Below are 24817 nucleotides of genomic sequence, written 5' to 3'. Positions count from 1 at the left end.
TTCAGCAGGTAAAGGAGCATGATAAATGCCCAAAAAAAACAGCAAAAGAAAAGGAGATAGGGAGTCTACCTGAAAAAGAATTCAGAATAGTGATAGTAAAGATGATCCAACATCTTGAAAGCCAAATGGAGTTACAGATAAATAGCCTGGAGACAAGAATGGAGAAGATGAAAGAAATGTTTAACAAGGACCTAGAAGAAATAAAAAAGAGTCAATCAATAATGAATAATGCAATAACAGAGATCAAAAACACTCTGGAGGGAACCAACAGTAGAATAACTGAGGCAGAAGACAGGATAAGTGAGGTGGAAGATAGAATGATAGAAATAACTAAAGCAAGGAAAAAAGAATTAAAAGAAATGAGGACAACCTCAGAGACCTCTGGGACAATGTTAACCGCCCCAACATTTGAACCATAGGAGTCCCAGAAGAAGAAGACAAAAAGAAAGGGCATGAGAAAATACTTGAGGAGGTAATAGTTGAAAACTTCCCTAAAATGGAGGAAAAAATAGCCACCCAAGTCCAATAAACCCAGAGAGTCCCAAACAGAATAAACCCAAGGAGACATACCCCAAGACACATATTAATCAAATTAATGAAGATCAAACACAAAGACCAAATATCAAAGGCAGCAAGGGAAAAGCAACAATAACACACAAGGGGATCCCCACAAGGATAACAGTTGATCTTTCAATAGAAACTCTTTGGCCCAGAAGGGAATGGCAGGACATACTTAAAGTGATGAAAGAGAAAAACCTACAATGCAGATTACTATACCCAACAAGGATCTCATTCAAATATGAAGGAGAAATCAAAAGCTTTACAGACAAGCAAAAGCTGAGAGAATTCAGCACCACCAAACTAGCTCTTCAACAAATGCTAAAGGATCTTCTCTAGACAGGAAACAGGGGAAAAGTTTATAATCTCAAACCCAAAACAACAAAGTAAATGGCAACGGGATCATACTTATCAATAATTACCTTAAATGTCAATGGGTTGAATGTCCCAATCAAAAGACAAAGACTGGCTGAATGGATAGAAAAACAAGACCCCTATATATGCTGTCTACAAGACACCCACCTCAAAACAAGGGACACACACAGACCCAAACTGAAGGGCTGGAAAAAGATATTTCATGCAAATGGAAACCAAAAGAAAGCAGGAGCAGCAATACACATATCAGATAAAATAGACTTTGAAATAAAGGCTGTGAAAAGAGACAAAGAAGGACACTACATAATGATCAAAGGATTAATCCAAGAAGATATAACAATTATAAACATATATGCACCCAACATAAGAGCATCACAATATGTAAGGCTAAGGCTAACACGTATGAAAGGGGAAATTAACAGTAACACAATAATAGTGGGAGACTTTATTACCCCACTCACACCTATGGATAGGTCAATCAAACAGAAAATTAGCAAGGAAACATAATCTTTAAATGATACAATGGACCAGTTAGACCTAATTGATACCTACAGGACATTTCACCCCAAAATAATGAATTTCACCTTTTTATCAAGTGCACACAGAACATTCTCCAGGACAGATCATATCCTGGGCCATAAATCTAGCCTTGATAAATTTAAAAAAAAAATGAAATCATTTCAAATATCTTTTCTGATCACAATGAGGTAAGATTAGATGTCAAGTACAGGAGAAAAACTAATAAAAATACAAACAAATGGAGGCTAAACAGCATGCCTTGAATAATCAACAAATCACAGGTGAAATCAAAATATGCATGGAAACAAATGAAAATGTAACCACAACAGCCCAAAGCCTATGGCATTCAGTAAAAGCAGTGTTAAGGGGAAGGTTCATAGATATATATGCTTACCTCAAGAAACAAGAGAAAAATCAAATAAATAACCTAATTTTACACCTAAAGCAACTAGAAAAAGAAGAAATGAAGAACCTCAGGGTTAGTAGAAGGAAAAAAAATCATACTAATTAGGGCAGAAATAAATGAAAGAGGAACAAAGGAGACTATAGCAAAAATCAACAAAACTAAAAGCTGGTTCTTTGAGAAGGTAAACAAAATAGACAAACCTTTAGCCAGACTCATCAAGAAAAAAAGGGAGAAAAATGAAATCAACAAAATTAGAAATGAAGGTGGAAAATCACAAGACAACACAGAAATACAAAGGATCATAAGAGACTACTATCAGCAACTATATTACAATAAAACAGACAACCTGGAAGAAATGGATGAATTCTTAGAAAAGTATAACCATCCCAAACTAAACCATGAAGAAACAGAAAATCTTAATAGACCCATCACAAGCAATGAAATCGAAACTGTAATCAAAAATCTTCCAACAAACAAAAGCCCAGAACCAGCTGGTTTCACAGGTGAAGTCTACCAAAAATTTAGAGAAGAGCTAATAGCTATTCTACTCAAACTCTTCCAGAAAATTGCAGAGGAAGGTAAACTGTCAAACTCATTCTATGAGGCCACCATCACCCTAATAACAAAACCAGACAAAGATGCCACACACACACAGAAGAAAAGAAAAAAAAAAAAAACTACAGGCCAATATAACTGATGAAAGTGAAGTTGCTCAGTCGTGTCCGACTCTTTGCGACCCCATAGACTGTAGCCTACCAGGCTCCTCTGTCCATGGGATTTTCCAGGCAATAATACTGGAGTGGATTGCCATTTCCTTCTCCAGGGGATCTTCCCAACCCAGGGCTCAAACCTGGGTCTCCCGAATTGTAGATAGACCCTTTACCGTCTGAGCCACCAGGGAAGTCTGGTGAACTTCACTGATAAACAAAGATGCAAAAATCCTCAACAAAATTCTAGCAAACACAATCCAACAACATATTAAAAAGATCATACATCATGACCAAGTGGGCTTTATCTGAGAGATGCAAGGATTCTTCAGTATTTGCGAATGAATCAACGTGTTACACCACATTAACTAATTGAAAGATAAAAGTCATATAATAATCTCAGTAGATGCAGAGAAAGCCTTTGACAAAATTGAACATACATTTATGATAAAAAACACCCCAGAAAGCAGGCATAGAAGGAACAAATCTCAACATAATAAAAGCCATATATGATAAACCAACAGTAAACATTATCCTCAATGGTGAAAAATTGAAAGCATCTCCTCTAAAGTCAGGAACAAGACAAGGGTGCCCATTCTCACCACTACTATTCAACATAGTTTTGGAAGTTTTAGCCACAGCAATCAGAGAAGAAACAGAAATAAAGGGATTGGAAAAGAAGAAGTTAAATTCTCATTGTTGGCAGATGACATGATCCTCTACATAGAAAACCCTAAAGATTCCACCAGAAAATTACTAGAGCTAATCAATGAATAGAGTAAAGTTGCAGGATATAAAGTTAACACACAGAAATCCCTTGCATTCTTATACAGAAACAATGAGAAAACAGAAAAATTAAGCAAACAATTCCATTCAACATTGCAACGAAAAGAGTAAAATACGTAGGAATAAATCTACCTAAAGAAACAAAAGACCTATATATAGAAAACTATAAAACACTGGTCAAAGAAATCAAAGATGACACAAATAGATGGAGAAAAATACCATATTCATGGATTGGAAGAATCAATACAGTGAAAATAAGTATACTATCCAAAGCAATCTACAGATTCAGTGCAATTCCTATCAAGCTTCTGCTGCTAAGTTGCTTCAGTTGTGTCCAACCCTGTGCGACCACAGAGATGGCAGCCCACCAGGCTCTGCCATTCCTGGGATTCTCCAGACAAGAACACTGGAGTGGGTTGCCATTTCCTTCTCCAATGCATGAAAGAGAAAAGTCAAAGAAGTCGCTCAGTCGTGTCCAACTCTTTGCAACCCCATGGACTGCAGCCTACCAGGCTCTTCTGTCCATGGGATTTGCCAGGCAAGAGTACTGGAGTGGTGTGCCATTGCCTTCTCCATCCTATCAAGCTACCAATGGTATTTTTCACAGAATTAGAACAAATAATTTCACAATTTGTATGGAAATACAAAAAACCTCAAACAGCCAAAGCAATCATGAGAAAGAATGAACTGGAGGAATCAACCTGCCTGACTTCAGACTATGCTATGAAGCTACAGTCATCAGGACAGTATGGTACTGGCACAAAGACAGAAATATAGATCAATGGAACAAAATAGAAAGCCCAGAGATAAATCCACACACCTATGAACACCTTATCTTTGACAAAGAAGAAAAGAATATACAGTGGAGAAAAGACAATCTCTTTAACAAGTGGTGCTGGGAAAACTGGTCAACCACTTGTAAAAGAAGAAACTAGAACACTTTCTAACACCATACGCAAAAATAAACTCAAAATGGATTAAAGATTTAAATGTAAGACCAGAAACTATAAAACTCCTAGAGGAAAACACAGGCAAAACACTCTCTGACATAAATCACAGCAGGATCCTCTATGATTCATCTCCCGGAATAATGGAAATAAAAGCAAAAATAAGCAAACAGGACCTACTTAAACTTAAAATCTTTTCCACAACGAAGGAAACTATAAGCAAGATGAAAAGAAAGCTTTCAGAAAAGGAGAAAATAATAGCAAATGCAGCAAATGACAAGGAATTAATCTCAAAAATATATAAGCAACTCCTGCAGCTCAATTCCAGAAAAATAAACAACCCAATCAAAAAATGGGCCAAAGAACTAAACAGACATTTCCCCTAAGAAGACATACAGATGGCTAACAAATACATAAAACGATGCTCAACATCACTCATTATCAGAGAAATGCAAATCAAAACCACAATGAGGTACCATTTCATGCCAGTCAGAATGGCTGCGATCCAAAAGTCTACAAGCAATAAATGCTGGAGAGGGTGTGTTTAGAAAAGGGAACCCTCTCCCTCTTACACTGTTGGTGGGAATGACAGCCACTATGGAGAACAGTGTGGAGATTCCTTAAAAAACTGGAAATAGAACTGCTTTATGACACAGCAATCCCACTGCTGGGCATACACACCGAGGAAACCAGAATTGAAAGAGACACGTGTACCCCAATGTTCATAGCAGCACTGTTTATAATAGCCAGGACATGGAAGCAACCTAGATGTCCATCAGCAGATGAATGGACAAGAAAGCTGTGGTACATATACACAATGGAGTATTACTCAGCCATTAAAAAGAATACATTTGAATCAGTTCTAATGAGGTGGGTGAAACTGGAGCCGATTATACAGAGTGAAGTAAGCCAGAAAGAAAAACACCAATACAGTATACTAATGCATATATATGGAATTTAGAAAGACGGTAACAATAACCCTGTATGCGAGACAGCAAAAGAGACACAGATGTATAGAACAGTCTTTTGGATTCTGTGGGAGAGGGAGAGGGTGGGATGATTTGGGAGAATGGCATTGAAACATGTATAATATCATATCAGAAACAAATCTCCAGTCCAGGTTCGATACAGGATACAGGATGCTTGGGCTGGTGCACTGGGATGAACCAGAGGGATGGTACAGGGAGGGAGGTGGGAGGGGGGTTCAGGATGGGGAACATGTGTACACCCATGGCAGATTCATGTTGATGTACGACAAAACCAATACAATACTCTAAAGTAATTAGCCTCCAATTAAAACAAATAAATTTTTAAAAAATTAAAAAAAAAAAACCACAAGAGGTACCATCTCACACCAGTCAGAATGGCTGCTATCAAAAAGTCTACGAACAATAAATGCTGGAGAGGGTGTGGAGCAAAAGGAACCTCTTACACTGTTGGTGGGAATGCAAACTAATACAGCCACTATGGAGAACAGTGTGGACATTCCTTAAAAAACTGGAAGTGGAACTGCCAAATGACCCAGCAATCCCACTGCTGGCCATACACACCAAGGAAACCAGAATTGAAAGAGACATGTGTACCCCAATGTTCATCAGAGCACTGTTTACAACATTCAGGACATGGAAGCAACCTAGATGTCCATCAGCAGATGAATGGATAAGAAAGCTGTGGGACATATACACAATGGAATATTACTCAGCTATTAAAAAGGGAACACATTTGAATCAGTTCTAATGAGGTGGACGAAACTGGAGCCTATTATACAGAGTGAAGTAAGTCAGAAAGACAAACAGCAATACCATATATGAATGCATATATGTGGAATTTAGAAAGATGGTAACGATGACTCTATATCCGAGACAGCAAAGGAAACACAGATATAAAGAACAGACTTTTGGACTCTGTGGGAGAAGGCGAGGTGGGATGATTTGACAGAGTAACATTGAAACATGCATATTACCATATGTGAAATAGATCACCAGTCCAGGTTCGATGCATGAAACAGGGCACTCAAAGGTGATGAACTGGGACAACTCTGAGGGATGGGATAGCGAGGGAGGTGGGAAGGGACTTCAGTATGTTGGACACATGTACACTCATGGCTGATTCATGTCAGTTCAGTTCAGTTGCTCACTCGTGTCTGACTCTTTGTGACCCCATGAATCACAGCATGCCAGGCCTCCCTGTCCATCACCAACTCCCGGAGTTCACTCAGACTCACGTCCATCGAGTCAGTGATGCCATCCAGCCATCTCATCCTCTGTTGTCCCCTTCTCCTCCTGCCCCCAATCCCTCCCAACATCAGTCTTTTCCAATGAGTCAACTCTTCGCATGAGGTGGCCAAAGTACTGGAGTCTCAGCTTCAGCATCATTCCTTCCAAAGAAATCCCAGGGCTGATCTTCAGAATGGACTGATTGGATCTCCTTGCAGTCCAAGGGAATCTCAAGAGTCTTCTCCAACACCACAGTTCAAAAGCATCAATTCTTCAGTGCTCAGCTTTCTTCACAGTCCAACACTCACATCCATACATGACCACTGGAAAAACCATAGCCTTGACTAGATGGACCTTTGTTGGCAAAGTAATGTCTCTGCTTTTGAATATGCTATCTAGGTTGGTCATAACTTTTCTTCCAAGGAGTAAGCATCTTTTAATTTCATGGCTGCAGTCACCATCTGCAGTGATTTTGGAGCCCCCCAAAATAAGGTCTGACACTGTTTCCCCATCTATTTCCCATGAAGTGATGGGACTGGATGCCATGATCTTCGTTTTCTGAATGTTGAGCTTTAAGCCAACTTTTTCACTCTCCTCTTTCACGTTCATCAAGAGGCTTTTTACTTCCTCTTCACTTTCTGCCATAAGGGTGGTGTCATCTGCATATCTGACGTTATTGATATTTCTCCCGACAATCTTGATTCTAGCTTGTGCTTCTTCCAGCCCAGCATGTCTCGTGATGTACTCTGCATAGAAGTTAAATAAGCAGGGTGACAATATACAGCCTTGACGTACTCCTTTTCCTATTTAGAACCAGTCTCTTGTTCCATGTCCAGTTCTAACTGTTGCTTCCTGATCTGCATATAGGTTTCTCAAGAGGCAGGTTAGGTGGTCTGGGATTCCCATCTCTTTCAGAATTTTCCACGGTTTATTGTGATCCACAGTCAAAGGCTTTGGCATAGTCAATAAAGCAGAAATAGATGTTTTTCTGGAACTCTCTTCCTTTTTCCATGATTTAGCAGATGTTGGCAATTTGATCTCTGGTTCCTCTGCCTTTTCTAAAACCAGCTTGAACATCTGGAAGTTCACGGTTCACGTATTGCTGAAGCCTGGCTTGGAGAATTTTGAGCATTACTTTACTAGCGTGTGAGCTAAGTGCAGTTGTGCAGTAGTTTGAGCATCTTTGGCACTGCCTATCTTTGTCAATGTATGGCAAAAATCACTGCAGAGTTGTAAGGTAATTAGCCTCCAACTAAAATAAATTAATTAATTAAAAATAGTAAATAGAACAAAGAAATTAAAATGGCACACAAGAAAACATCTATTTAAAACAAAAGAAGGAAATAATGGAGGAAAAGAACTCCCCCCTGGAAAAAGACACATATAGAAAACAAATATCAAATGGTAGATGCAAATCCTATCTTATCAGTAAGTATATTAAATGTACATGAAATAAACACTCCAGTAGATATTAGATTGGCATAATGGATTTTTTTAAGTTCCAGTTACAAACTTACTACAAGAGACAAACAAAAAGGTTGAAAATACAAGGATGGAAAAAAATATACCACACAAACAGTACTGAAATGTCTATACTAGTATCAGACAAAATAGACTTTAAGAAAATCCTAAGGAATTCATACACATACAGAAACCCTAATGAGAACTAATAAACAAATTCAAGGTTATAGATTATAAGATTAATATAGAAAAATCCATTGTATTTCTATACACTTGCAATAAAAACGCCAAAAATTAAGAAAGTAATTCTATTTACAGTGGCATAAAAAAGAATGAAACATTTAGGGATGAATTTATCAAAGGAACTGCCAGATGTACTCTCTGAAAACTATATCTGACTGTTGAAATAAATTTTAAAAGACCTAAATAAATGAAAAGACACTCTATGTTCATGAACTGGAAGACTCAATATTAATATGGCAATTATCCCTAAACTGAACCATAGATTCAACACAGTCCCTGTTACAATCCCAGCTGGCTTCTTTGCAGAAACTGTCAAGCTTATTCTAAAATTCATATAGAAATGCAAGAGACTCAGAACAGCCAAAACAATCTTTAAAAAGGAGAACAAAGTTGGAAAACTCATCCTTCCCAATATCAAAACTCACTACAAGAAGCTACAGTAATCAACATAGTATAGTACTTCCATGATGACAGACCCAGAGATCAATGAAACAGAAAATCCAGAAATAAACCCTTTATTTATAGCAAACTCATTTTTGACTAGGGTGTCAAGACAAGAGGGAAAAAGTGGTCTTTTACAAACAGTCATAAACAACTAGATTTCACATGTAAAGGAATGAAATTGGGCCCCTACATCTCACAACATAGGGCAAAACATGAAGTAAACCTTTATGAACTTGTATCAAGCAATGTTTTCTTAGATATGACAACAGAAGTACAAGAAACTAAAGAAAAAATAGATAAATTGGACTTCATCACAATTAAAACTTTTTTACTTCAAAGGATACCATTAAGAGAGTGAAAAGACAACTCACAGAATGGGAGAAAATATAAGCAAAGCACATATCTGAATGGAACTTTTAATCAGAATATAAAGAATTCCTTATATATTTATATATAATAAATATATAATATATACATGTATACTGGAGAAGGCAATGGCACCTCACTCCAGTACTCTTGCCTGGAAAATCCCATGGGCGGAGGAGCCTGGTAGGCTGCAGTCCATGGGGTCGCGCAGAGTCGACACGACTGAGCGACTTCACTTTCACTTTTCACTTTGATGCATTGGAGAAGGAAATGGCAACCTACTCCAGTGTTCTTGCCTGAAGAATCCCAGGGACGGGGGAGCCTGGTGGGCTGCCGTCTATGGGGTCTCACAGAGTTGGACATGACTGAAGAGACTTAGCATATACATGTATAATAAATACAAAAATATGTCTGTATAATGAAAAGACAAATAATCCAATTAAAATGGGCAAAGGATTTGAATACACATTTCTCCAAAGATGATGTACAAATAGCCAATAAGCATAAAGATGTTCAACATTAGCCACTAGGGAAATGCAAATCAAACCACAAAGATATTGGGCTGGCCAAAAAGTTTGTTCCAATTTTTCCATAAGATGTTACAGAAAAACTCAAAGTTTTTGGCCAACCCAATAGCTTTGAGGTTTTGGTTCTCAAGTTCATTATGAATACAATAAGAAATTACTTTTCCATTTTGAATGAACAAAAAACTATGTATTATACAGGCCTGGATTCCCTGGTGGCTCAGACCGTTAAGTGTCTGCCTGCAATGCAGGAGACCCGGGTTCGATTCCTGGGTTGGGAAGGTCCCCTGGAGAAGGAAATGGCAATCCACTCCAGCACTCTTGCCTGGAAAATCCCATGGATGGAAGAGCCTGATAGGCTACAGTCCATGGGGTCGCAAAGAGTCGGAGACGACTGAGAAACTTCACTTTCACTTTATACATGCCTAGTTAGTTCACTGTGGCTAAAAGGTTTACCTTAAGGAGGACACAAGGAAAAATTGAATTATACAAGACTTTCAAGTTAGTGACGGATCTAATGTAAGATTAGTATAAAATTTTACATTTTCTCTTACCTGGTTTATTTTGATCATTCTCTTCAGGACTATGAGTATTACCTCTATAAGAGCTAAAAGGCTGGCTACTCAAAAGGTTATCACACTGCAGGCTGTGGCACAAGTTCTCAAGAAAGCGAAGAACAAATGATGCACTGTTCACTGGAGGCAGCTGGATGGAATGAATTTCCCCATCAAAAGCAGCTATGAAAAGATGTCAGAGTCACATCATAGAAAGATGAGAACCAAAACATCAACAACAAAAAAAAGCCATCAATATAGGAAATATAAATCTAATGTGTGATTTTTGTAATTAATAAAGGAATAATCTTAAATTATATAAGTTCCTCTCATTCAAATACAATAGTCTGAACTAAGAAAAGCATTCTCATTTAAAAATATTCATAAAGTAAACAACAATAGAAACCCACTGATCTACAATACTTTCTACTCTTCCAAACACTGAGTGAAGTGAGTGAAGCCACTCAGTTGTGTCCAACTCTTTGCGACCCTGTGGACTGTAGCCCACCAGGCTCCTCCATCCATGGGATTCTCCAGGCAAGAATACTGGAGTGGGTTGCCATTTTCTTCTCCAGGGGATCTTCCCAATCCAGGGATTGAACCCAGGTCTCCCACATTGCAGGCAGACGCTTAAACCTCTGAGCCACCAGGGAAGCCATGGGTACAAATGCAGTATCTGATCACACAATCATGAAAGCCATATGTATTTTATCCCTTAATCACTTCTTGAATCACATGTTTATTTAGAGATTCTTATAGTCTGTCTTCTAAAAAAAAATTAAAATATATTAATATAAAGCTCACTTTATCTATAGTGAGCTTAATAAAGAAGGTAAAAGGAAAAATCTGTACCTCTTACCTCAATTTACAGTATTACTCTGACATTATTAGTTTATTTTGAAAGTTAAATTTTTTTAAAACAGGGTTAAAAGTCTATAAACATATAATTATTATAAATATTCTATATATTAACAAAATAAATATTCAAATATTATCATTACTAGAATAAAAATTTAGAAAATAATCTATGTATTTTATAAAATCTTTGCCTTCTTGAAACCTAAAATCCAATTAGAGAACAAAAGCTGATAAAGGATTAGATGTGCATACCGGTTATCACTTCTCCTCCACGATCATCTGGCTTAAGGAATTCAAAAACAGTCTTACTTTGAATGGCACAATCCACACAGGCCTGCACCGTCTGCCGGAGCACCACATTGACAGGGCCTGGGCCAAAGTGGTCTGGCAGCTGCTGGATTTTCTTCTGATCCAGGTGAGGGCCACAGTTTCCATGTTTGTTTATATAGACACAGACTTGATAAAAAATGTGTATATAGATATAACAATGAGACTGGTTAGAAGGAACATAAACACTACATAATCACTATATATCCCATTAGCCACACTTCAGTCAAAGAGAACCTAAACATAGTTAATATCAATGATCATTTCTGTTACCTAAAAATATGTAAACATAGTTTCACATTGTATAAATATATTAAACCTAGAAAGAAATAATCCAAAAGCTTCTTCAATTTTCTACATATCTGTCCAAACTAATTATAGAAACAATAGAAGTTTTAGTAGCATCACAAAACAATTCTTTGCACATTCCCATATTAGATAAAAATGGCTTAGAGACAAGAATACTTTCACTTTTTTACTGCAGTCACAGTGCAAGAATTTTCTTTCAAAACTGGTTATCTTAGCACATTCCTTTCAGACTGAATTTATTTTAAATCAACAATACTGCATTTATTCATTATGTAGTATTTTCTAAAGTAACCACATAATTTAAGATATGTGTCACACCAAGTGGGCTTTATCCCAGGGATGCAAGGATTCTTCAATATCTGCAAATCAATCAATGTAATTCACCACATTAACAAATTGAAAAATAAAAGCCATATGATTATCTCAATAGATGCAGAGAAGGCCTTTGGCAAAATTCAACATCCATTTATGATAAAAACTCTCCAGAAAGCAGGAATAGAAGGAACATACCTCAACATAATAAAAGCTATATATGATAAACCCACAGCAAACATTATCCTCAATGGTGAAAAATTGAAAGCATTTCCCCTAAAGTCAGGAACAAAACAAGGGTGCCCACTTTCACCACTACTATTCAACATAGTTCTGGAAGTTTCGGCCACAGCAATCAGAGCAGAAAAAGAAAGAAAAGGAATCCAGATTGGAAAAGAAGAAGTAAAACTCTCACTGTTTGCAGATGACATGATCCTCTACATAGAAAACCCTAAAGACTCCACCAGAAAGTTACTAGAGCTAATCAATGAATATAGTAAAGTTGCAGGATATAAAATCAACACACAGAAATCCCTTGCATTCCTATACACTAATAATGAGAAAGCAGAAAAAGAAATTAAGGAAACAATTCCATTTACCATTGCAATGAAAAGAATAAAATACTTAGGAATAAATCTACCTAAAGAAACTAAAGACCTATATATAGAAAATTATAAAACACTGATGAAAGAAATCAAAGAGGACACTAATAGATGGAGAAATATACCATGTTCATGGATCAGAAGACTCAATAGTGTGAAAATGAGTATACTACCCAAAGCAATCTACAGATTCAATGCAATCCCTATCAAGCTACCAGCGGTATTTTTCACAGAGCTAGAACAAATAATTTCACAATTTGTATGGAAATACAAAAAACCTCAAATAGCCAAAGCAATCTTGAGAAACAACGGAACTAGAGGAATCAACCTGCCTGACTTCAGGCTATACTACAAAGCCACAGTCATCAAGACAGTATGGTACTGGCACAAAGACAGACATATAGATCAATGGAACAAAATAGAAAGCCCAGAGATAAATCCACACACCTATGGACACCTTATCTTTGACAAAGGAGGCAAGAATATACAATGGAGTAAAGACAATCTCTTTAACAAGTGGTGCTGGGAAAACTGGTCAACCACTTGTAAAAGAATGAAACTAGATCACTTTCTAACACCATACACAAAAATAAACTCAAAATGGATTAAAGATCTAAATATAAGACCAGAAACTATAAAAATCCTAGTGGAGAACATAGGGAAAACACTCTCAGACATAAATCACAGCAAGATCCTCTATGACCCACCTCCCAGAATACTGGAAATAAAAGCAAAAATAAACAAATGGGACCTAATTAAAATTAAAAGCTTCTGCACAACAAAGGAAACTATAAGCAAGGTGAAAAGACAGCCTTCTGAATGGGAGAAAATAATAGCAAATGAAGCAACTGACAAATAACTAACCTCAAAAATATACAAGCAACTCCTGCAGCTCAATTCCAGAAAAATAAATGACCCAATCAAACAATGGGCCCAAGAACTAAATAAACATTTCTCCAAAGAAAACATATGGATGGCTAACAAACACATGAAAAGATGTTCAACATCACTCATTATCAGAGAAATGCAAATCAAAACCACAATGAGGTACCACTTCACACCAGTCCAAATGGCTGCGATCCAAAAGTCTACAAGCAATAAATGCTGGAGAGGGTGTGGAGAAAAGGGAACCCTCTTACACTGTTGGTGGGAATGCAAACTAGTACAGCCACTATGGAGAACAGTGTGGAGATTCCTTAAAAAATTGCAAACAGAACTGCCTTATGACCCAGCAATCCCACTGCTGGGCATACACACCGAGGAAACCAGAATTGAAAGAGACACGTGTACCCCAATGTTCATTGCAGCACTGTTTATAATAGCCAGGACATGGAAACAACCTAGATGTCCATCAGCAGACGAATGGATAAGAAAGCTGTGGTACATATACACAATGGAGTATTACTCAGCCATTAAAAAGAATACATTTGAATCAGTTCTAATGAGGTGGGTGAAACTGGAGCCGATTATACAGAGTGAAGTAAGCCAGAAAGAAAAACACCAATACAGTATACTAACACATATATATGGAATTTAGAAAGATAGTAATGATAACCCTGTATGCGAGACAGCAAAAGAGACACAGATGTTTAGAATGGACTTTTGGACTCTGTGGGAGAGGGAGAGGGTGGGATGATTTGGGAGAATGGCATTGAAACATGTATACTATCATGTAAGAAACGAATCGCCAGTCTATGTTCGATACAGGATACAGGATGCTTGGGGCTGGTGCACAGGGAGGATCCAGAGAGATGATATGGGGTGGGAGGTGGGAGCAGGGTTCAGGATTGGGAACTCATGTATACCCGTGGCTGATTCATGTCAATGTATGGCAAAACCAATACAGTATTGTAAAGCAAAATAAAGTAAAAATTAAAAAAAAAATTTAATAAAAAATAATAATTAAAAAAAAGATATGTGTCACAGTAAGTCCTAATGACCTGGAGAAAATTTTTCATTAATTTTAAGAAAATAAAAATGTTCTTTCTATACATGCTGAGGTTCACAAAAGAAAATTTTAAGAATAAATGCTTTCCTTAGTATAATAAAAGCATTTACAATTTAGAAGTAAATACCCTATAATCACAGTCAAGTTTCCTTAATTTTTCTTCACTGAGAATCAAATTCTAATCAACATACAATGTATATGATTATTACCAAAAAGAAAATATACTGTCCCCCTAAATCAAAAGGCATGTTATTTTTCTCCACTGCTTTATTGCAAAATTTTCACCTATACAAAGTCTGTATTTAGTACAATAAAAACCCATTAATCTCACTTTCAGCATGTTGAAATATATGATAATTCTCAACTTTTTGGCAACAGCCAGAGAAGGATCAACCCTGTCCTAGAAACATCACCTACTAAAAACAACCTGAGGTACTGATGGCCTTGACAAAGCTCTACTGAGCACAAATGAGCTAAACAAGGATTTCAATGTTTATACTCATTTAGTCAGTCTCACCAGCTAATGGACTAAAAATCAGAAATAATAAAGTGACAAAATGGGAAATGTAACAATAATTATTTTTAAAGTGATACCTATTTCAAGAAATTAAACTATAATTTCTTTTTAGCAAGAAAAGAAAAATTGAGGGGAAAAAGTCTAGGGAAGAGAAGAATGTAAGAGAAAGATAATTAAGAATCTAGGAGAGGAAGCAATAAAACTTGCTATAAAAAAAACAGGAAAGGAATAAGGAAATCTGCAGAAGATGACAAGTCAAAGGGATTAATTAGTTTGGGTGCCTGTCATTTCACACTCTTTACACAGCAAACAACAATTTAAAGTCATCATGTCCTTTGATAGGCAAGGATCTGTGAAAATTTTAAAAGGCATTTAAAAAAGTTTTGAGGTAGCTTTAAAAATATATACAAGACAAAAAGACAAATTGTGAAACGAGATAATGGGAAAACAAGAATAGATTTGACAATAACGCAAATGTTATAAATTTTACCAAGAGGGATAAAATATCTTAAGGACGCTGAATTTTCAAGTGACTCATGTATTTAAACAGACTGTTTTTCCTTAACATCAAAATAAACAACTAGAATTTCAAAATATTTTAATATGAAAAATTCTCAAAGAAATGCTTATTATCATCTTTTCTCCCTCTTACTTTCAGAATTTCAAAGACACTGAATATAATACAACAAAAGTACTAATTTTATACTCTTAAAAATCCTAATTTACCTGTAGACATCACTATTTTAGATGACCCAGGGACAGCATCCTTATCATATGAAATGTTACCACGTTCTCTGGCCAGTGCATTTAGAGAAGTTGAAGATGTGGAGCAAATGACAGGAATACATTTTCCCTGTTAAAAAAGAAAAAATTCCTAGATAAGGAGGTCAGAAAATCATTGGCATCACTGGTCCACAAATGATCAGTGGTCAGAAGTCCTTTGGGATGGAAATTTCTCTGTTACAAATTGTAGTACTTTTCAAACTGTGCTAAGAGAAGACCATAAGCTAGTCAAGTAGGAGAGGAAGAGACCAAGAGACTAGGATTCCCAATGCTATCCTTGCTCCACCTAGTCATACCTTAGCCAAAATAATTATTATGTAAAACTTGTGGTTTGTTGCTTTTTTGTTTTTTAGCTTCCCAGGTGGCTCAGTGGTAAAGAATCTGCCTGCTAATGCAAGCAATGCAGGGTTCCTGGGTTGGGAAGAGCTCCTGGAGGAGGAAATTAACAACCCACTCCAGTATTCTTGCCTGGAGAATGCCATGGACAGAGGAGCCTGGTGGGCTACAGTTCATAGGGTCTCAAAGAGTCAAGACACAACTGAGCATCCATGCATGTAAGTTTTATACACTCTGGAAATCTAATCCAGCAATTCATCAAATGAGGTTGGGGAACCTCAACAAGGCAGAGGACAGTTTGTCCTCAGAAAGCAGTCACTCATCTGCATTTCTCCATATTACAAATGATAATTTTGACAAAATTAAAAGTGGCTTGCTAAAGTCCATACAGAATTATGCCCACTGTATGTAAGAACAAATGTCTTCTGGGTATTGTTAAAAATCACTAGCGGTTTATATTATATCAGCTCTTGACGTTTACTAGGAGCTAACTTCAAACAAGACTCTCCAGTATCAGAAAAGAGGACCTTGGGCCTAGAAAAGGTAATAACAGAGATATTTAAAAGGCAGGGACAAAGGAGAAAAGGCAGAACACTCAGTGCTGTTGGATTTTTCTTTGTTTAAATTAGTGACTGTTATCTGGGTTCATAGTATAGCAGTAAATTATGTTATTTTTAAAGTGTTGTTGTTTAGTCACCAAATTGTGTCTGACTCTTTTTCGACCCCATGGACTGTAGCCTGCCAGGTTCCTCATCTATGGGAATTCCCAGGCAAGAATACTTGCCTTCTCCCAGGATCTTCTCCAAGGGTCTTCTAAACTGAGGGATTGAACCTGCATCTCCTGCACTGGCAGGAGAATTCTTCACTGCTGAGCCACCAGGGAAGCCCTTTTAAAGTATGCTGAGTTTTAAATAAACTTCCCCAAAGATAAATACACCCATGCAGTATTTTCAGTGTGGCTTTGAAGAGGTCAAACACTATTCAGTCTTAAGTTTATCTAAGATTCTACACCTTTATACTTAAGAGTACATTTCTTACAGACAAGATGTATTTGGATCCTATATATAACAGTTTACATCTGCTAGTCCCAAAATCCCAATCCCTTTCTCTCCCCCTTCCCCCTTGTAAAAAGCCTTATACACTCTTGGTATATTCCTCAAGGGTGTCATAATACTCTTGTTGTTGTTCAGTCGCTAAGTTGTGTCCAAATCTTTCGAGCCCACCAGGCTCCTCTGACCATGGGATTTCCCAAGCAAAAATACTTGAGTGGGTTGCCATTTCCTTATCAATGGGACCTTCCCAACCCAGGGATCAAATCCACGTCTCCTTTATTGGCAAGTGAATTCTTTACCACTGAGCCATCTGGGAAGCCCATATAACACTCTTAGTAAATCCTAAACTGTATGTTTAATAATAAGGCACTACAGAGACCCATAATAGAAATTAGTAGGAGATACAACTAACCTTTCTTCCTGAGTGTGGGCCTTTTTTCTTTGTTGTGGTATTCTTAACAGAACTTCCCTTCTTGGGGACTGAAGGATATCCAGGCGGTTTAGGCTGACCTGATTTCTTAATCTGATGTGTTGGTAATATTATAGCACTGTTCTGTGGAGACTGCATTGAGCGCTGAGCTGCCTTGGAAGGAGGCGGCTGTGTTTTTGTGGTATTCTTTGTAACAAGAACTGAGAGAAAAAACACACAACACAAAAATATGATTAAAGTAAATGACATAATTAAAGTATTTTCTTCTTGATTCAAAAGACATTTAACTCAATCTTTAAAAATATTCCAAAGGTTACTCACTAAAAACCACCTGAAATAAAGGTACCATTTAAAATCAAGTTACAGATATTTAAGATTTTAGATTATCAGGAAATAGTCTAATTCTCTAGAAAAAATAAAGACGCTCTTATAAGAACCAGTAACTTCAAACTTACCTGGCACACTGAAAAACTCTATCAATTTACCTTTTGTCTGTTTCTCATATTTCTAGACCTTGGCAGATAAAAGTTTTTCCTTCAGAAAATAGTATCCAATGATGCCATATATAGGAATAATTCTGCCCATCAATATAGAAAAACATAAAGCAGCTACAATGGCTCCTGTTTCATCTTCTAAAGGTCAAAGGAATCCCCCTACTTGATTTTTAATGGCTAAAATACATTATATACCTATATGTATATTTAACAGTAAAGTTTTATAAGCTACAATATAGACTCTACATTAACATTGTCACAGAAGGACCGTCATATCCAAATGATTTGAATTTGTTACTTGCAGCCCAATCAAGACAGCTTTAATATTTCAAATGAAGGTTACTTGCCAGGTTACTCTTACATATATTCGAAGTTAAGTAAAAAGATATTTTTAGTATTAATCCCTTAATTTCATTAGTACAAAAAAATGACTTTTACACAGTAAATAGTACTGATGTCAGAAAGTCTTTACAGGAAGAGCTGAGCTACCAGGGAAGCCCCCTGACCCTGTATACATCTACGAAAAAAAAAAATCAACTACTTTTATTAGGTCTCTGGTAGCTCAGCTGGTAAAGAATCCGCTTGCAATGCAGGAGACCCCAGTTCGATTCCTGGATCAGGAAGATCACCTGGAGAAGGGATAGGCTACCCACTCCAGTGTTCTTGGGCTTCCCTGGTGACTCAGATGGTAAAGAATCTGCCTGCAATGTGGGAAACCTGGGTTCAATCCCAGGGTTGGGAAGATCCCCTGGAGGAGGGCATGGCAACCCACTCCAGTATTTTTGCCTGGAGAATCTCCATGGACAGAGGAGCCTGACGGGCTACAGTCCATGGGTTGCAGAGTCAAATAAGACTGAGTAATCAAGCACTGCAATTTTATTTTGAGAGCTTTGTTTTACAACTTAAGGCTTCCCTGGTGGCTCAGTGGTAAAGAATCCACATTCAATGCAGGAGACGTGAGTTTTATCCCTGAGTCAGGAAGATACCCTAGAGAAGAAATGGCAACCCGCTCCAGTATCTTTGCCTAGGAAATCCCAAGGACAGGGGAGCCTGGCAGGCTACAGTTCATGGGGTCACAAGAGTCTAAGACAACGTAGCAACCAAACAACAACAACATTTTACAATCTGAAACGAATTTACCACTTTGCTTCTCCCATCCTCAAAGACTAGGTGTAAACTGACCTTCTATGGAGAATACCACATCTTCCCTGCAGCCTTTTTATCTACCTAGTCACCAAGTCAAGAGGGTGGAACACCTCAGCTGCCAGGGCAAATGGAGGACCACTTAACTGCCGCCTTCTCTTTTCCCTTCCCCTTATTCATAGTAATTCACCTACTTACACCAGCCTCTTTTTAACTCTTTATCATCATCTAATTTATACTCCATGCTCATTTCCACTTTTTTCAAATAATTCTAGCAACATAATTCACATTAGCTCTACTTACAGTCTCCCTGATATCATCTTCAGGAACTGATCATACTTCTGATGCTTCATCATCCTGACCTAATCATTAGACAATTTGTGAAGCTCTTCTACCTCTAAAATAATCAACTGTGCTCCCCTTGTCTACATCCAGCTTCCTTATCTGTCATTTTTGCTTCACACCAACTGATCATGCTTTTCATTCTCATTATAAGACTTAGTCACAAGCCCTCTTCATTTTCATCCAATCTATTAGCTATCTTCTGGCTTTACTGTACTCCCTATTAACCTGCAACCACCTGTCCACCTCCACCAAATCCCCATAACTAGTATCCCTTACGTTATCACCCCCTGATCTTTGATCATGTCCAACATGTCAGCTCCAACCTCTGAGTCACACTCTCATTTGTTTTCTCTGGTCCTGAGCTACAGAACAAAGGTCAGCAATCTTTCTGTAAGGGACCAGACAGTAAATATTTTAGGCTTTAAATGTCACATGTGGTCTCTGTCACACAATCTTCTTTGTCTCTTCAGTTTTTTTTTAATCCTTTATGAATATAAAAAGTATTCACAGCTCACAGGCTACATGTGGCACTCAAATTATAGTCTGCCAACTCCTGTTACAGAACATTAGGATATGGCTGATCACTGTAACATCTATGCTAATCTCAACTAAGGTGTCACTGCTTGAACTCATTGATTTCCAAGTATGTTTCCATGGCAGAACATTCCCCCCCTTTTAAGTTCCTCTCTCCCTCTCACCTTATTCCTTTCAGCAAATGACCCTACCTTCTACTTTAAGAGAAGATTAAAGGCTATCTTGTAGGAGTGATCATAACCATCCCATTTCTTCATCTTCAGTTCAGTTCAGTCGCTCAGTTGTGTCCAACTCTTTGCGATCCCATGGACTGCAGCATGCCAGGCTTCCCTGTCCATCACCAACTCCCAGAGCTTGCTCAAACTCATGGCCATCAAGTCGGTGATGCTATCCAACCATCTCATCCTCTGTTGTCCTCTTCTCCTCCCACCTTCAATCTTTCCCAGCATCAGGGTCTTTTCAAATGAGTCAGTTCTTCGCATCAGGGGGCCGAAGTATTGGAGTTTCAGCTTCAGCATCAGTCCTTTCAATGAATATTCAGGACTGATTTCCTTTAGGATGGACCAGTTGGATCTCCTTGTAGTCCAAGGGACTCTCAAGAGTCTTCTCCAACACCACAGTTCAAAAGCATCAATTCTTCAGTGCTCAGCTTTCTTTATGATCCAACTCTCACATCCATACGCGACTACTGAAAAAAACCACATCTTTGACTAGACGGACCTTTGTCAGCAAAGTAATGTCTCTGCTTTTTAATGTGATGTCTAGGTTGGTCATAGCTTTTCTTCCACTTTTACTTTCTCCATCTTAAAAGACTCTTATTTTCATTCATTCTCATCTTTTCCTCTTGTATCAAATGAAGTTTTCTCTTTACTCTCCTAACCAAATCCCCTTTCACTTAAGTCCATAACTATCTTCTTTGGTTTCTCTGGCATTTTACAGTTTCAATTATCTTCTCTCTTCACAGTATTTAATCACTTGATCCCCAAACTCTTGCTCTTTCTTACAACCCATATATATATATATATCCCTTATTTTGAAGTTTCCTTCCCTAGTTTCTGGTACTTTCTAGGCCATGCATAAACCTTCCTTCCACTCACTACCATGATACAAAGAAGAATCACTTATTCTTGATATTTAAATTTCCTTATTATTCTGTGTTTCCTTAGCCTCCTATAATAAGCTATTCTTCCTCCAACCACTTTAAGGTCAGTAATGACCTCTTCCTAGTAACTAAATCCAAATAAATCCTTATTCTCTTGATGAATCTCTTCAACGTCACAGTTCTGGTCCCTACCTTTTAATACATGGCATAAAGAAAAGGAAATACGATTGGGGTCTGGACCTGAGGTTAAATTCCTGCACTAGATTAGTTTAAGACAGAACCTAGCAGTACAGGAGGTCCTCAAAAAATATTTACCAAATAAATGAAAAATCCTTTCAACCTGCAAGCCAATGTTTCACCTCCAAAACAAGTATATTTTATATAAAGTATTACATAGTAACAAAACATTACTCTGTGGAACATGGCAAATGTAATGAATGTAATATTTGATATAAAAAAGTTGACATTTGATATTAATAAATCATGGGACACAAATATTTGAGCTGTAGCTTCAAATAGTCTCTCAAAATATAATATTCTATTTTATAATAAGAACTTTTTGATGCATGGTATAAACATATGTATGAGCAAAGAAAATGCTCATATTATAAAAAACTTTATGTATGAAAAAAATTTTCATTTTAGAAAGCAAGCTTTTCAAAGGCAAAGATTCAGTTTGGTTCACAGCCATATTCTCAGCGCCTAGAACAAAATACTTTTTAAACTACTTTAACTAAAGAGGAATGAATAATCATTCAGTACACTGAACAACAAAATTAAACTATATACACTATACATGTATTTTCATCTCTCCTCCAAAGAGCAATCATATAACATATAAACACCATGCTAAAACTCTATTCAGTATTAAACTATTTTAAAGGAAAATAGATCTGTTTAAGACATAAGGTTAAAATTATATATATAGCACTACAACCATGTGTTCATAGTAACAGTAAAAACATCTTTGAAAACAGTATATAAAATATATATAGAAGAATATGCTAATCATCTTCAGTAAAACTTTTATATGAATACTTAACACAAAATTTACCTGGTTCCTCAGCTTTTCTTCAGGTAAGAGAGACAATGTTTGGGTAAGATAATGAAGTTACTCAATTATGAAAATGCAAAAGAAATGAACAAATATGGGAAACAATCAAAAGGCAGGAATTAAAGTCAAGAGGAGGCCTCGAACAGGGGGAACCAAAGAAAGAAAGGAGCTAGATGCCAACATTAATTTGCTACCCATTATATGCTAAGCACTTCAATATCTGTTATCACATGTAATCCTCCCAAATGTCCTATGAGGTAGGTATTGTTCCCCACTTTACACACGAGGAAACTCAGGTTCTGTGATGTTAGGTAACTTTGCCAATATCACCCATTTGGCTAAGAGGCTTCTAACTTCTAATTGCACTTTTTCTAATATGCCACCTTGCTTTCTGTCCTCTAACAAAAAAAGGTATTAAATTCACTCTCCTGAGTCAAAATGCATGTGTTTTTTTTAAAAAAAGAATGTCCAAAAGACAACCTTGTGAACTCCTATGTGAGAGTTCACTAGTAGTTGCAAGGTGCACTCTGACAGAGGGAGTCTTGGTTTTTGGTTTTTTTTTTAATAAGATATGGAGGCATACTTATAGGGAGAAAATATTAACAAGCACAGACAAAAACATGCTGATAAAACTCTTCATGACTGGGGATTTAACCTTATTTAATTGTTTACTGCCAAATTAATGTACTCATTAAATGTACATTTCTGTTGACAAATGAAGATGCTTTATTATTGAAAGATACTGTTTGTACTCTTATAACTATGAAAAGAGAGTAGTACTTCAGAAAAGGAACTATAGTTAGAAATGAACAGCAACCCCCTATTTTAAGTGACTGCTGGTTTGGTTTACATATGGCTGACTTGAGAGGAACTAACATGGATCCAGTTCAGTTCAGTTCAGTTGCTCCGTCGTGTCCAACTCTGCGACCCCATGAATTGTAGCACGTGCATCACGAACTCCCGGAGTTTACCCAAACCCATGGCCATTGAGTCAGTGATACCGTCCAGCCATCTCATGCTCTGTTGTCCCTTTCTCCTCCTGCCCCCAATCCCTCCCAGCATCAGAGTCTTTTCCAATGAGTCAACTCTTTGAATGAGGTGGCCAAAGTACTGGAGTTTCAGATTCAACATCAGTCCTTCCAATGAACACTCAGGACTGATCTTTAGGATGGACCGGTTGGATCTCCTTGCAGTCCAAGGGACTCTCAAGAGTCTTCTCCAACACCACAGTTCAAAAGCATCAATTCTTCGGTGCTCAGCTTTCTTTATGATCCAACTCTCACATCCATACATGACTACTGGAAAAACCATAGCCTTGACTAGATGGACCTGTGTTGGCAAAGTAATATCTCTGCTTTTAAATATGCTATATAGGTTGGTCATAACTTTTCTTCCAAGGAGTAAGTGTCTTTGAATTTCATGGCTGCAAACACCATCTGCAGTAATTTTGGAGCCCAAAAAAATAAAGTCAGCCACTGTTGCCCCATCTATTTCCCAAGAAGTGATGGGACCAGATGCCATGATCTTAGTTTTCTGAATGTTGAGCTTTAAGCCAACTTTTTCACTCTCCTTCACTTTCATCAAGAGGCTTTTTAGTTCCTCTTCACTTTCTGCCATAAGGGTTGTGTCATCTGCATATGTGAGGTTATTGATATTTCTCCCGACAATCTTGATTCCAGCTTGTGCTTCTTCCAGTTCAGCGTTTCTCATGATGTACTCTGCATAGAAGTTAAATAAGCAGGATGACAATATACAGCCTTGATGCACTCCTTTTCCAATTTGGAACCAGTCTGTTGTTCCATGTCCAGTTCTAACTGTTGCTTCCTGACTTGCATACAGGTTTCTCAAGAGGCAGGTCAGATAATCTGGTATTCCCATCTCTTCCAGGATTTTCCACAGTTTATTGTGATGCACTCAAAGGCTTTGGCATAGTCAATAAAGCAGAAATAGATGTTTTTCTGGAACTCTCTTGCTTTTTCCATGATCCAGCGGATGTTGGCAATTTGATCTCTGGTTCCTCTGCCTTTTCTAAAACCAGCCTCAACACTGGAATTTCACGGTTCACGTATTGCTGAAGCCTGGCTTGGAGAATTTTGAGCATTACTTTACTCGCATGTGAGATGAGTGCAATTGTGCAGTAGTTTGAGCATTCTTTGGCATTGCCTTTCTTTGTGATTGGAATGAAAAGTGACCTTTTCCAGTCCTGTGGCCACTGCTGAGTTTTCCAAATTTGCTGGCATATTGAGTGCTGCACTTTCACAGCATCATCTTTCAGGATTTGAAAGAGCTGGAATTCCATCACCTCCACTAGCTTTGTTCATAGTGATGCTTCCTAAGGCCCACTTGACTTCACATTCCAGGATGTCTGGCTCCAGGTGAGTGATCACACCAACATGAGTATCTGGGTCGTGAAGATATTTTCTGTACAGTTCTTCTGTGTATTCTTGCCACCTCTTCTTAATATCTTCTGCTTCTGTTAGATCCCTACCATTTCTGTCCTTTATCGAGCCCATCTTTGCATGAAATGTTCCCTTGGTATCTCTGATTTTCTTGAAGAGATCTCTA

General features: G+C 37.5%; 1 protein-coding gene across 1 annotated transcript in view; it reads right to left on the bottom strand.

Moving 5' to 3' along the window:
* SCML2 (Scm polycomb group protein like 2) overlaps positions 1-24817 on the bottom strand; it is an 88255-nt gene that overhangs the window by 11996 nt on the left and 51442 nt on the right. The window contains exons 7-10 of the mRNA XM_068962206.1: positions 17563-17780; positions 15706-15832; positions 11217-11420; positions 10107-10289 (exon numbers count right to left, since the gene is read on the bottom strand). Coding sequence (XP_068818307.1) covers positions 10107-10289; positions 11217-11420; positions 15706-15832; positions 17563-17780 — 732 coding nt within the window. The remainder of the gene's footprint in view (positions 1-10106; positions 10290-11216; positions 11421-15705; positions 15833-17562; positions 17781-24817) is intronic.

This window comes from Capricornis sumatraensis, chromosome X (assembly GCF_032405125.1).
Source record: "Capricornis sumatraensis isolate serow.1 chromosome X, serow.2, whole genome shotgun sequence".
Taxonomy (NCBI): domain Eukaryota; kingdom Metazoa; phylum Chordata; class Mammalia; order Artiodactyla; family Bovidae; genus Capricornis; species Capricornis sumatraensis.
The sequence above is the reverse complement of the archived record's forward strand: the minus strand, read 5'-3'. Positions and strand labels throughout refer to the sequence as shown.